The following is a 14,943-nucleotide window of genomic DNA, read 5'->3' as shown; positions in this document are numbered from 1 at the left end:
TCTCTAATTTGTGAATTATAGGAATCTTAATCCATTCATCTTAAATCCCAACTCTTAAAAATTCTGCATATTTTGGATCCCAGTCATCTTCAAGATCATCCCTTTCTTCATATTTTGCCAGTGACAGAATATAGTAATAATAATTCTGATAATCCTTACAAATTCTAAAATTTTCTCTTGATGCCTAGGGGTTTTTACTCTTAAAAATAGTAACGAAAATAATTGTTTTTGTTAGTTACGGTGTGAACGGTTTGTGGAGGAATTGGAGAGTTATGCTAAACAGTCAGAAGAATTCTACTCATTTGGAGATCTTCAAGATATACAGCGGTACCTGAAAAAGGCTCAGACACTGAATGGAAAGTTGGATTTAGCAGCAGACAAGGTATAATTTAAAAATTCTTAATAGGATGAATTAGTTCAACAGAATGAGCATTTGAATTTGTATTGGATATTCACCTTTAAGAAATGGATTCAAATAAAAGAGTTTAACTACATTTAATTAGAGATTAATATGAATGGCACAAATAGATTTTATAGACATGCTTCAAGGAGGGAGCAGCATTGCTGTTTTCTATTGGTAGTAATAACATTTCAGTGGCCTTCATCTTTTATTTTAAAGATAGAGTTATATCTCCATCTGCTTTTTAATCTTGATCATTTACATTATGTGATAACACCTGGTTACTGTTTAGATTTCCCACCTCCATGGAAGCCAGCTTAGATTTGGTGGCTGTGGTTTTAAATTAGGTCCATTATTTTCTCCCATCAAGCTACTTTGTTCCTAATACCGCTATTTCAGAAATCAGTGGTCTCGTTAGTAGCAGCTGGGTGGGAAAAAGCCGTACTCTTTGCCATGTTAGAAGTTTGAAATTTTTAATTGCGTTTTTTATAAAAAGGGGAAATATGAAAGCAGACCATATTATGATGTTCTACCATTTTTTATATATTGTAAGATTTTAATATCTTAGTTCAGGTAATTAAATAGTTTATAATAATCTCAGATATGTAAATATATGTTGAGACAAGAGAAATTGTAGATTTTTTTAAACTGATGCCACTGAAATTTTAAGTAATCTGCATAATTTACATATCTATCTCACTCTTTTCAATTCTGTAGATTTCTCATCTACATCTCCCATATCCTCACAACTTCACTACTAATCTAAGAGGAAATTAATGCTTTCTTTGTGTCTCTTATCCTACTTACCTTCAAGACCCAGCCCTGGTTGTAGCTTCTCTAGCATCTGTGATTGCGCTATTTCAGCAGGCTCTCTTGTCTCTGAGTGATAACATTTTTAAAAGTATATCATTCATTTTATATTAAATGGCTACTGCTCTAACACATCTCTTCTGTTGCCTTATATTATTAAATAATTGGTATCTAACTCCTCATCTGGATTACTAACTCTTGGAATTGGTACTTTGCAATATACTTTTTTCTATTTTCCACAGTATCTAACACAATGCTGTGTTTATTAAGAGTAATTAAGTTCTTGGGACTTCCTTGGTGGCACAGTGGTTAAGAATCCGCCTGCCAGTGCAGGGGACACGGGTTCGAGCCCTGGTCTGGAAAGATCCCACATACCACGGAGCAGCTAAGCCCGTGGGCCACAACTACTGAGCCTGCGCTCTAGAACCTGTGAGCCACAACTACTGAGCCCGCGAGCCACAGCTACTGAGCCTGCGTGCCACAACTACTGAAACCCACGCACCTAGAACCCGTGCTCTGCAACAAACAGAAGCCACTGCAATGAGAAGCCCGCAACGAAGAGTAGCCCCCGCTCGCCACAACTAGAGAAAGCCTGCGTGCAGCAACAAAGACCCAACGCAGCCAAAAATAAATAAATAAATGAATTTTTAAAAAGTAATTAAGCTCTTGTGAGTTAATAAATGAAGCTATATCCTCAGTATATCTGGATGGGCAGAGACTTTTTATATATATAAATTTACTATTTAAACTAACTTAACCAATCATTTTTCTCTGGAAACTGTAATAAAAAAGAAATAAGAACAACAAAAATAAAGCAAATAGGAAAAAAGAGATTACTGCTCAGTTTTTCTAGTTATGGCCTAATTTAACTTTAGGGTTTAATGAGAGGTTTTTTGGGTCACATTTGATATAAATATTTTTTAAAACTTTATTTTGAATATCATTCACTTTCAGAATAACATATTTAATACTTGTCCTTCCAGATTGAGCAGTTTAATGCTGAAGAGGAGGCGTTTGGTTGGCTACCATCAATATATCCTCAACGTAAAAAAATCCAAGATGGTTTGAACCCTTATCTTCGTCTCTATGAAACTGGTGTAGAATTTAGCACCAAATACAGGGCATGGACAGAAGGACCATATCACAAGGTGAATCCAGACCAAGTAGAAACAGACGTTGGAAATTACTGGAGAGGACTATATAAGCTGGAGAAAACCTTCCATGATTCTCCAAATGCATTGGCAATGACAAAAAAAGTAAAGGCAAAGGTGGAAGATTTCAAGCAGCACATTCCTCTCATTCAAGTGATTTGTAATCCTGGTTTGCGCCCCAGGCACTGGGAGGCCATGTCCAGCATCGTTGGTTACCCCCTGCAGCCAGCAGATGATTCCACTCTCTTCTCTTTTTTAGATATGAATCTGGAACCATATTTAGATAGGTTTGAAGGTATTAGTGAAGCAGCTAGCAAAGAATATTCTCTCGAAAAGGCCATGGAGAAGATGATTAATGAATGGGATGCAGTGGAATTTGTCATTCTTCCTTATAGAGAAAGTGGGACATTTATTTTGTCATCAGTTGATGAAATTCAGATGTTGTTGGATGACCACATTATTAAGACACAAACTATGCGAGGATCTCCTTTCATTAAGCCCTATGAAAAACAAATGAGGTAAAGTGTTATTTATATGACAGTGTTTATACTATGTTACCAAAATTATCACTCATATGTAATATACAGTTCTTCTTAAATATTGATTCTGTACTTTATACTTAATATGTTAAATAGTGTATTGTAAGGAATGATAACCTTTATTGCTTTTGGAAGAGTCCTGATCCTTTTGCTATCATGTATATTCATAACAAAGGTAGTAGACAGTCAGCCTCCAGATACTCATTTTTATTGCCCACAGTCTGATCTTATACATTTGACTCTCAAAAATAGTCTCATGCCTATGAACATAGTTTATAGAACATATAAACTGTAAAACTGAAGATGATAATGTAATTTTCCAAATGTACTAATTAGTTTGTTGTCGATGATTCCTCAAAGTCTATTGTAATTTCCAGTCATATGCATAAAGGATGGCTAGATAAGTGCAAAAGCATGAAACTATGATTCTCGTCTGGAATTTTGAGCATCTGACACAGCCAACTAAATCTGACCCTTATCCTGTCAGTTTTAAAATTTTTTGTGATTTGTTTTAAGCAGCTTATATTTTATCTTAAAAAAGAGTAAATCCAAATCAGACTACCAACTTCAATGTGAATTTGCATGGTGAGGGAAAGCTACCTGCTTGGTGATATCAGCCCCTAGTTATTGATATATTATCCTGAACCTGAACTTGCTCAGCTGTTGGTGTTGGCTCGGTGTTTGATTGCTGTGCCTCCTGCCCAGCTTGCTCCAATGTGCTCATCAAGAGTAATTATTGAACTTCTCTGAAAGTGGTATATCTAGATTCTATTTTTAAGGACTATTCATGAGATCATTAGCTAGTGAGAAATTTTCTGCATTAGTCAGGGATTAGATGGAGAAAGAGGGAAGAGCACCAGAAGGAAGTAGAGGCATTCATTTCCCTGTGTGAAAGACACATATATTGATGAATATTGAAAGGAAGGTATTTTAGAAAGACATTTTAAAATGCCTGGCGACTTTTTGAACTCCTGTATACATTTCTTGGTTTTAACAATCTAAAATTATAAATGATGAGTAATGTATCCATCTACACATAAAGCCATCCCATCTCTAAGTTTTGTTGCCATTAACCAATCATTCTTCTTGATGGCTATGTTATCTCTTATAGTGTAGTGGTTACAGCTGTCTGGGTTCAAATCTGGCTCTATTGTTCATTAGCTGAGTGAGCTTGAACCTGGTACTTACCTCTATGTACCTTGGTCTCCCTATTGGTAAAAAGATACAACACTCTGGACCCTGCCTCCTAGGGTTGTTGTGAGGATAGAGCAAATACATGCAAAGACCATAGAACTGTGCTTGTAAAATTGTCAGTTTATGCTGTAATTATAATATTTATTCTTGAGGAAGTTAAGTTGTTTTTGTTCTCCATATTTAGAAATAAACTGATAACTCATTGTAAATTCAGAAATGCTTCCTCCTCACGAATGCCACACTAGTATATTTAAGATTATGTAGATTTTTCTTTAAATGCCAGTTATATCTTATGAATTGAAATATTTTATTCTGGAAATAAAGCCTTTATGGCCCCAAAGTTTTTAAAAACTGAAAAAATAAGAATGTTAAAGGAAATAAATCTTGGATGTAATTACCTTTCCCAAGAAGCTCCGAGTGCCCTTGATTGAGAATACCATTAGTATCTCTAAAATCTCATTTCTCAGTGTGTACACTTTGTCCATAGAATCGGATTGCAGAAAGGTTTACTGATATACAGAAACCAACCCATTTGTAGATAGGTACATCTAACATGTATATATCTGTATTAGCATAAACGTTGATGCTATTATTTAGAGACAGATTTTGTAGAACAAAGCTAGTAGGTAGAAGAATGGAAATTGGAATAACACCATTGCATATAAGATTGACAGCCTAGTCATGGTTTTGAGTTTTATCATCTGAAACATTGCTTGGTTTGCTGTTGATAAGAGCCACTGTGTTTTGCTTCTCAGGGAATGGGAGGGCAAACTCCTGCTGCTTCAGGAGATTCTGGATGAATGGCTCAAGGTCCAAGCCACGTGGCTGTATTTGGAGCCCATTTTTAGTTCTCCGGACATTATGTCTCAAATGCCTGAGGAAGGCAGACGATTTACAACCGTGGATAAAACGTGGAGAGATATAATGAAAAGTGTAGTACAGGTAGGTAAAAATCTCTGAGAATGTGATTGTTTTGTTGAAGTGACATGATTTTTGTTTTCAAAACAATCTAAATAAGCCATTGTCTTTTTCCCACGTAGGCTCCTTTTCAGATATTATTTTAGAATCCCAGGAGCAAGAAACATCAAAAGGAAAATAGGTGTTTTGTCCTGATGACTTATTGAGGTCAAAATTGAATTTGCATTATTTAATGATAGTGGTTCTAGCAGCGGTTCTTCCTGGACGCTGTGGTAGGAAGACAGTGTGTGTACTCAGCACGCACTGTCCTGTCTGTTCTCTGGCCCCCATGTTACTGGCTGCACCACCCCTGAAATGTACTGTGGTGGGGAAAGGTCAGCATGCCAACCGCTCAATCAACAAGTTTCTCTGTAGGGACCAAAAAAAAAAAAAAAAAAGTAGAAGAGCTGCAAAGGTAAATATACTTAAAGGGCCCAATAAATACAAACAAAATGCAACCTACCAATCAATCACCACACAAATACAGTGGAGAACTTAGAATTTAAGTTAAGGAGGGAATTTAATAAAAACCAGTAACACCAAAAAAGGTATGGTTTTTGTTCAGTTCAAAAGACATTTATTTATTTACTGCCTGCAAAGCGTGGTTTGTGTGTTAGTGGAAGTTAAGATTAAAATACAAGAAATATGAGCTATTAAATGATATCATTAAATGAATGTAAACTTCTCTATTGGTGTTTTGATCAAATACAATATTGTAAGATAGGAAGAGTATTATCTTAAAGTTTTTCTACCCTAAAATGGAAATATGCATATTTTTATTATTTAAACTTTGAAAATTGTGACTCTAATCCTAAATACTGATGATACTGTATCAGTGTCAACTATATGATTTTATAGGAAAATATTCCCTGAGATGGACATGGGTCTGTTTATTTAATAAGTTTACTTCGTTTTATGTAATAATACTTGAAACAAAGCTTCTGTATAAGCCAAACTTTTGTAGAATTAATCACCCTGGAATTCCATATTTAAAGGACCTACTGGTGAGTCACTTTGTAACACATTTACTCATTTCTAATTAATTTGTTTTATAAATTTAGCCTTTCCTATATTGTTTCCTTACAACAGGGCAAAACCCTTAAAACATGTATACATTTTTGTTTGGAAGGGGATGAAGTAGAATTTTTTTGTTGCCCAAAAAAGAAAAAAAGTAGATGCTTGTATTCTCCTAGTTAATATAATTTTAAAAGTTAAAAAAATTCTTTTTTTGACATTTGATCAAAATACTCTTCAAAATTAATATTGCTAGGGAAATTTTATGGATAGTTCAATGCCTAGGAAAGGGGAAGCTATGCTGAGTCTAGTAAATAAAGGAGAAAGATTTTCAATTCTATAAAACCGAATTAAAAACATATTAACAGAAAAGCATTACTTACTCTCATTCCCAAATAAGCAGATTTCTTTGGATGACACTTCGTTTACTTTTGCTATAAGACTTGATTATCTTCTTCAACTGGCTTTACATTTTCTTTTTCTCAATATGTTAGTATTCAGGATAGCTTTTGTCCATATTCTCCAGAGCTTTGAAAAGAAACATAAATCCATTTTCTCTCAGGAAGGCTAATGAGGATGATCTGTATAGTAGAAGCCACTGGATTAAATGCTTGGTACAAAAAGCCATCACTTTCGGTCTTAGGGGTTTCTAATAAATGTTCTTTTAGAACTATGCCAAGAGAAAAGGCTCAGAGGTTAAAAACAGAATGTAAATGATGCTGTTACTATAAATGGCTTGATTGAGGTTATCTTGGTTCCTTAAGGTATAAGCATGAAATTGTTGTATGTTTTGGTACCTGCTCCTAACTACGCTTGGCCAAAGGCTGTTTCTCACTGGGGAAAGCTCCCTTACTGACCTTTCAGTGTAATTCCAGAATTTTCCAGTCACTTTTGGTTATTAAGATAGTTTTGCCTATGAAGACCGAGCTGTACCTGTTTGAAAACCTCAATGTCTTGTTCTACTTAGAACTCTTCCCCTACCCGTAGTCAGGTAGCCCTGAGGCTCTGGTGGGATGGGGACTGCACTCTCCCACACTGCTTCTCTCTTTCCTGGTCTTATCACTTGGTATTGGGACAGGGAGAAGGTAGGGAGGAGGTGAAGAGAAAAAGGGAAGGAGGGGGAGAAAGTAGAAAGAGGAAGAGAGAGGGAGAAAGAGGGAGAGGGAGAGAAAATGTACTGATGTAACCGATCCAGCCAAATTGGCTCTTCTTTTCTTTGGTGGTCATAAGGTGGACGGCCTCCTGTCTCTGGTACCTGCACTGTGCCTTTACTGTTGGTCATCACAACTAGTCTAGCTTTTTGATCAGTTGTGGAGAGGTGAAGTCCACAGATTAACTCAGTGTGGACAGGTGAAGACCCCGACAAGCTCTGGCTGCTGAGGGATGCTATCTTGAGCATCTCCCCTAGGTTTGGTCATCCTCTGCCAGACTTGACTCCCATCTTCCAACTGATCTACCAATGATGGCTTTTGCCACATTCCTCTCATATGCATGTCTTTGGCCCCATATTCTAGTAGTATTTCACAGATCTGTAGCCCTTAATTTCACCTGGGGTCTGCAGCGCCTGGGATCCATCTTCTGTACTTCTTGGTAACCTTGAGCACATGGTCCTTGCCCTTCCTTCACCTGGTCGTCCCACCATACCACCTTCTCCCAGAGTTCTTCTCCTGTTCTGATAGCACTGGCACAGGTCAGCATGCTGGTGATGGAACAGACTTCCAGTTGGAGAAGAAGACATCAGCCTCCTCTCTTTACATGCACTTGAAAACTTTTCTAGGGACTCTCTTGGGCCCCCTCCCTAATACAGGACCAGTGAATTGCCCATCATTTGGGGTTGAAAGAAGTGGATAATCTTTTGCGTGTACCCAAACTTGACTTTTGATCCACATGAGTCTTTTGTATTTCGTACAAGGCAGGAAAAGGCACTCTTGAATTTCTCCCCAAACCTTTTCCTTTTGTAGTCTAACCGCATCTCAGTAAATATGAACACTATTCCCCTTATTTTTCAGGCCAAAAGCATAGAGTCATTATTTTTCTCTTTCCTTTTACTATAGTAAATATGATCACTTGGCACCAAGCATCTCACCTCTTTCTAGTGAGCTGGAAAGCTAAAATTGTGTCTCCCAGACTCCTTAGCATCTAAGTTTCTGGAAGTGAATTCGATTTCGATGATTAGGTATGCTCATTTGGGATTTGGAAGGCATACAGTGGCCATCTTCTTGCCATTTTAGCTATTTCTGCTGTCAAGCAAGATCACTTTTTTTTTTTCTTTTCTGACAGACTTCAGTGTCTGGTCACCAGTTTTATGGGTATTTACAGCCGATGATGATGGTGGCTTCGTGATCCTGCTCTCTGATCCTAGAATCACAGCCACCATGGTGTGTTCTTGAATGCAGTTACTTCTAGTGGTGGCGTCCTTTTGTCCTTACTGAGGCAGAGGTAGCAACACTCCTGGAAGATCAGTTCCACAGGTTCTAGGAGTCTTTCCTGGAAGCCCAGCCTGGAGTGTGCTCCCCTAGACCTTCTAATGGTTTTGTAATAACTTAATTCCCTATATTAAATTTCCTTTTGCTTAATTACCTAGAAGGATTCTGCACTGAACTCTGAATAAAGATATCAAACCCTCAAAGTTGGCATCTAGGATCTTGGTCTATATATGACCAGGTTGGATTTTAGGGTAGTTAAAATCTAGTTACCATCTGAAAATGGAACCCTGGTGGTACCTGGAATGCACTCCAAAATTCACTTACTTAAATTATTCTCTTGGTTTCCTGGAATGAAGTGTCTGTTTTACAGGCAATGCTTTGGTGGACCAAGTGACTGCTGTGGTAGGTCAATAGAGTGCAAATTTGAAATACAAGGGATGTGAGATGGGCTGAATTTTTTCTAAAACACTGGAGAAATTAAAGAAATGGCATAATTCAGGGCTTAAATTCTTTGCTCAAGACATGGTCAGAGGATTAAGGTGCTTCTGTGATTGCCCTCGAGAGCCTCTTATGTCTCATAGCTACAAATTTGACATAGCCAAAAATTATAGAGTCTGATCCAGCAGGTTGCCAAATTATAATGTAATTTAATTCACAGCCTTGTCAGATCTGTTCTGTGAAAGATAATTTGCTTACTGGGAAAGAGTGGGATGGTGAGAACTGAGGATGGGGACAATTGGGTGAATTTGATTGACTTTGGGTACCCTGACCCTCACACTGAGAGCCTCCCTTGCCAGAAGCCTTGTCAGAATCCTAAGGAATATAGGAGGTATTATATTGTAATAGTGCTTGCCTAGGGAGAACCTAAGTTAGATACAGTCAAATGTATTGATGTGAGTGCACTTACCAGAGATCCTGGTTTCCATGAGCTAGTCAGGGAGATGTGAATGATTTCTGTTTTACTTGCTTTTCTGACCAAAACCTGGCTTCCGTGATGGTCTACCTAAATGAAGTTGAAATGCCAAAAAATCCTTGATATGATTTAAAGAAATTAAAGACTGGTTTATAGATTGCTGCAAAATATTTCTTGCGTATCATCCAGAAGCAGAAATTACAACCTTCCCCGCCCTCTACTTAGGGGATTGACTTAAAGGGTAGTAGGAAGGGAATCCTACAACTTCAATAAATATTAGGGGTTTTTTAGACCTTACCTATACAAATGGCCAGAAGTGTGGCTGTACATTGATCATAGTCAGTAGCGAACAGTTTGGCTGTATGATCAGGGACTTAGAAGAAACAAGATTGAAAGACTGGCAACAAGGAGGTCTGAGGAAGAGGTATAAGGGATCACAGAATAGACTAGAATATGAGTATATTTGTGCTCCATGTAAGTGTTTAATAAAACGCAGCACTGCAAAAGGAGGCACTTGATAATATTAGTTGACCAGTTGATCTATTTTGTGAATGTCAGTCAGCATATGCCATTGTATGCACAGTGAGCTATGAATAGAATAATCACACGATATGTTGTCCAGACTGCAGAATTTCTGAGAGTTAAAGCAATTAATAAGTAAGCTAGGAGAGGAAGCATAAACCAGAACTCTCCTCATCAAACTGGAGGAGGTCACTCAAGCTACAAACAAAGAAGTCATGATGGCAGAGGTGGGAATTACGGAAGGACTTGTCATTAGGGGCTGTCCCTTACCCAACACTGCTGAGTGTCCAAGCTGCCAACAGCAGAAACTAACAGCCTACTTCTGATACAGGGTCACACCTGAAGGGACCAGGCAGTCATTTAGAAGGAATTAAATACATTGGACCTCTTTCAACTTAGAAGGGATCAGTGATTTTTCTGCACCAGAGGGGTTTTCTTTCTTATTCCAAGTTTCTGTCAACACTGTCATTCACTGACTTACTGAATGACTTATTGTCACAGTTTCCACACAACATTGCTTCTGCTAAGGAACCCACACTACAAGGGAAATGAGGCAATTGACTGATACTCATAAGATTTACAGGTCCTATGTGAGCATTGACCTCGTAAAAAGTGGAATGTCTCATGTTGAAGACTCAGTTGCTATTCCAGCAGGAAGGAAAGTGTGAGTTTGTGAGTTTGGGGTGCAGTTCTAGAGGATACATAGCATAAGTTCTCAACCAGCTCCAAATACAGAGTTTCTCCCATAGGCAGAGTACATGGGTCTGGGAATTAAGAAGTGAAAATGACAGTGACACCAATTCACCCAATAAACTTCTCACAATAATTTTGCTTCCCTACTTTTGTTCTTGCTAGTTGAAATGTCTTAGTATCCAAGGGAGAAATGCTTCTGATGGGACATGACAATGGTTTCCTTGAACAGGAAGTTCTTGATTTGCTCCCTCTACCCTTTTACCTCTCTGTCCTTATAACTTTTACCTTACTCTCTCTATTCCAGCCACACTAGCTTCCTTTTTTTTTCTTCTTCTTTTTTTCAGTCACACATGCCAGGTACCCTTTGCTGTAGAACCTTTGCTCTGACTGGACCCTGTTCCTGAAATGCTGTACCTCCAAATATCTGCAGAACTAATGAGTACCTTTGCTTCCTTGAAGTCTTTTCTCAAATATAACCTTTATAAAGAGGCTGACATTGAGCATCGTATTTAAATTGAAACCTGCCTTTGCCTTTCCTGGCAATCCTGATCCCCCTTTTCGTGTTTGCAGCATCTATCACCTTTTAACTTAGTATATGATTTATGAATTGTTATGTTTGTTATCTATCGTCTGTCTCCTCATGGAGGCTAGGATGTTTGTCTGTTTTGTTCGCTGTTGTGGCCCAAGCACTGAGAACAGTGTCTGACATCTATCAAGTCCTCCATAAATATTTGTTGAGGTAGTGGGTGAATAGTTAAATTGAGATTGATCCTTGAATTATTGCTAGTTCTAAGAATTCTGAAAAACCTTCTCTGAAAATTCAGTGTTAGAAACCTGGGTCCTAAGAGCTGGATTAATCCTAGAAACATCCTGCATCTTGAAAGAATTTCTATTTTTGGTGAGGTCAAAGGATCTGAAAGTTGTAAGGGAGCATAAAGGTCTACTCAGTGAACCTACATTTCCTTTCTTAGTACTTAAAAGGTTTAAAGAGGATCTTATTAGTTTTCTGTTGTCCAGGGTTTTCTGATTTGGAAGTTTATGCTTCTGGAAGTTTATAGAACTGGCTTGAGCTTCATTCCATTAAGTGTACTTTCTGTGAAGCTTCCTGGCAGCAGTAATTAGAATGCTCTCTCTGTATACCCCAATTAAAGTTTCAGGCCCTGATATCACAGGCAATTGGTTTAGAAATGTAAATCAACCAGTAGCTTGTCATTTGAGCTGATGAGATTGGTGATACTTGTGAAGCAGAAGAAGACACGTAAAATTTGTAAAATTATTTCTTTAATACCAAAAAGTAATAGCAGTTAATAATTCCTTTTCCTCTCCCGAAGCCGAAAAGTAATTAAAGCGTCACAGGAGTCATACTTAGTTTCAAATTTCTGGTATCTTCCTGTTATAACATCTTATTGTTCTGTCTTGAGAACCTTAGCTAATAAGTTGGTACAATAGGGAGGGTTGTAAGTTCCTTGAGTGCCTTTGTGTGTCTGCAGGCTTAACTCATCCTCATTCACTCAAGCATTCAACAAATATTTATGGAATGCCTACTCTGTACTAGAATTTTGTGGCAATGCTTAAAGGAACTTAAAGCCAGTTTTATTTTACTATGATAAATATCTTACCAGAAGGGTGGCAGTTTATAAAATGTTTATTTTAACTCCATTAAACCAATAGAGTGATGTAAGTGACTTACTCCATGAATTCCCCCAGAGTAGTTATCCCTCTGTCTGTATCTCATCAAGAGACAGTTATAGAAGGCGAAATGGAAAGGGTAGTTTCAAGCATATGTGTGTTCTAGGCCGTATTAGGTGCTTCCAATATTTTGTCTAATTTGGTCTTCATAACAACTTTGAGAGAGGGCTCTTATCCCCATTTTAAAGATAAGAAAATAGAGTCAGGTTAATTAAGTGATTAGGAACCAGGTCTGTTCTCTTCATCTGATGTAGTCTCTGTTCTGTTTACCTTCTCATGGGAAGAGAGTGTTTAGTTTCCAGTCCAGAGATGATTGATTACTTTTCTATATTTTTTTCTTAAGTCCATATACCAAGGTACATAGATTTTCGCCTGTGTTGATTCAGAACTAGCATATTTGACTCAGCGTCATTGAGCTGATCTGGATAAATAGGTTTGGCCTCAGGAATTCAATAAAAATTTTTTTGCTCAAATGCTAAGTGCTTCCAAGGGGTATTTCTTTTGTAATTGCAATATTTAGGGAAAGAAATATGAACTGTTGTTTTAAATAACTGATTTTTTTTTAGCTTTCAAATCTCAGATCCAAAATAGCGAATTGCAATAAATTCTTTGGCTGAGAATAAAACAAACATTGTTAATTTGTGAAAGGAATTTTTCACATTTATTAGCAACATTTTTTTTTTTTTCCAACAAAGAAAAGCATACTTTTCCAGAAGGTGGCACTCTAAGAACACCATTTTGGTTTTTGAATTTAGGAGTACAAGGGTACTGCTCCATACTTTGTCGAATGAACTACACATTAAATTATGACCTGAATCTCTGTCATGCTTCTTTTTGTGTATATTTTTAAATGTTTATTTGAAACATAAAACTCTTAGGAAATATAATAAGATGTCTTTAAAAAATTGTGCCTCTTTAAAGATAAGTGAATTGCATATGTTGCATTCCATATGAACCTGTTCTACTGAAAAAAAAACAGGTATTAATGATGATTATTTTGTTCTTTGATTAAATTGCTGTGTTCCCAAGTTACATTGTTATATTTCAAAACAAAGCAGAAATTATCTTTCCTTTCCAGTCACATTGAAAGTATATTAACAAAAACATGTTCCTTCAGTAGAATAAAATTTCTCTGTGAAACAATTTACAGTTGAAATTTTTGATTGATCTCACAGTCAGTACCAAACTCCCTTTGGCTAAGTACCAAAAATAAGTTTAAATTAGTTAATCTTAAAATTCTTTTTAATTTTTAACAATATTCCCTTGATTTAATTTCATGTAAATTTTCTAAATGTACCAGTATATTCTCATGAAGTTTATTTGGTCTGGTGATTAAAATCTCTAATGTGTTTTACCACCTCTTTCTCACACTTCTAAGCCTACTTAGTAAAGAATTCTTCTTTCTTTGTCATTGGTGTCAGTGGTGAACACTGAGTTTGGGATTATAAGACCAAGACTAGACCTGGATGACATCAATCATGTGTTAAGGAAAAATAGTAAAAAGAATTTTATTTCAGCTCTGTCTAGATTGTGTTTTAATATGTATTTCGAAAGATTTTCATAAGCCTGGTGGTTACTTGTAGGGGTATTTTGAGAAATCAATAAACTATTTCTTAAAATATCAGTTCTTAAGACCAGCTTTTGGTATAATTCTTATTTTGAATCCTACAGCATAAAAGAAAGCTTTTAAAAATACTTGATTGTGTTTGAATCCCTTTAAAACAAACAGCTCACAGTGACACTTTCAAGTGATAGAATGTTCAGAAATCCATGCCTTGAAAGTAGAACAATCTTAGTCTCTAGAGAGTTCAGGAAGAACACACCTTGAACTTCAGTCCTTCAACAAGCAGAGTGTTATAATGCAGTTCCAAAGGTAGTTCTTTGCAATGTAAGATCTTTATGGAAAGCTCCTTCCTCCACGCTCCCAACCCTTCATTTTTATCTACCCTCATAAAACAGGAATTGTTATTTTATTATTATTGATAACAATAATATTCAAAATAATAATTATAATGATGACATCTTTTTAGAGTACTTTTCCTCAAAGAACAAAAGACAAATATATCTCATACTCTTTTGTTTCCTCCTGTCCTTCTTGTGGGTTCAGATAGTGTCCCCCTCCCCACTCCTGCCACACTCATTGTCTCTCACAGTTCCCAACTTAGAATGAGAAATTGTGGCCAACGTCAATGAGGATCAAGTCAACGTGGCTTTTACACTATTAAAGAGACTGGTTAGATCTAGACTATGCAAGAGTACTTTTAAAAAATAAGTAAGTATTCACTTTAAATTTTGAATAACCTTTGTTATATTAAAACCATGCAATCCCAAATATAATAGGAATGTAAAGTCAATATGAATATCAAATATTTTTGAGTTGTACATTTTTTATTTTTAGGATAAACATGTTCTGGCAGTTGTAACTATTGAGAGAATGCTGGAGAGGCTGAAAAAATCTAATGAACTTTTGGAACTCATTCTTAAAGGACTTAATGAATATTTGGAAAAGAAGCGTCTCTTCTTCCCCAGATTCTTTTTCTTGTCTAACGATGAACTTCTTGAGATACTGTCTGAGACTAAAGATCCCACTAGGTAAGTAAGATATACATATATATTATACGTATATAATACATGG

The 14,943-nt window shown here is 36.7% G+C and overlaps 1 protein-coding gene across 1 annotated transcript in view; it reads left to right on the top strand.

The window, feature by feature from the left end:
* DNAH7 (dynein axonemal heavy chain 7) overlaps positions 1-14,943 on the top strand; it is a 246,777-nt gene that overhangs the window by 67,710 nt on the left and 164,124 nt on the right. Inside the window, exons 17-20 of the mRNA XM_061203571.1 lie at positions 236-382; positions 2,194-2,879; positions 4,850-5,036; positions 14,707-14,900. Coding sequence (XP_061059554.1) covers positions 236-382; positions 2,194-2,879; positions 4,850-5,036; positions 14,707-14,900 — 1,214 coding nt within the window. The remainder of the gene's footprint in view (positions 1-235; positions 383-2,193; positions 2,880-4,849; positions 5,037-14,706; positions 14,901-14,943) is intronic.

Source organism: Eubalaena glacialis, chromosome 1 (assembly GCF_028564815.1).
Source record: "Eubalaena glacialis isolate mEubGla1 chromosome 1, mEubGla1.1.hap2.+ XY, whole genome shotgun sequence".
Lineage (NCBI taxonomy): Eukaryota > Metazoa > Chordata > Mammalia > Artiodactyla > Balaenidae > Eubalaena > Eubalaena glacialis.
Note: the sequence above shows the minus strand (reverse complement) of the source record. Positions and strands in the feature narration are given on the sequence as shown.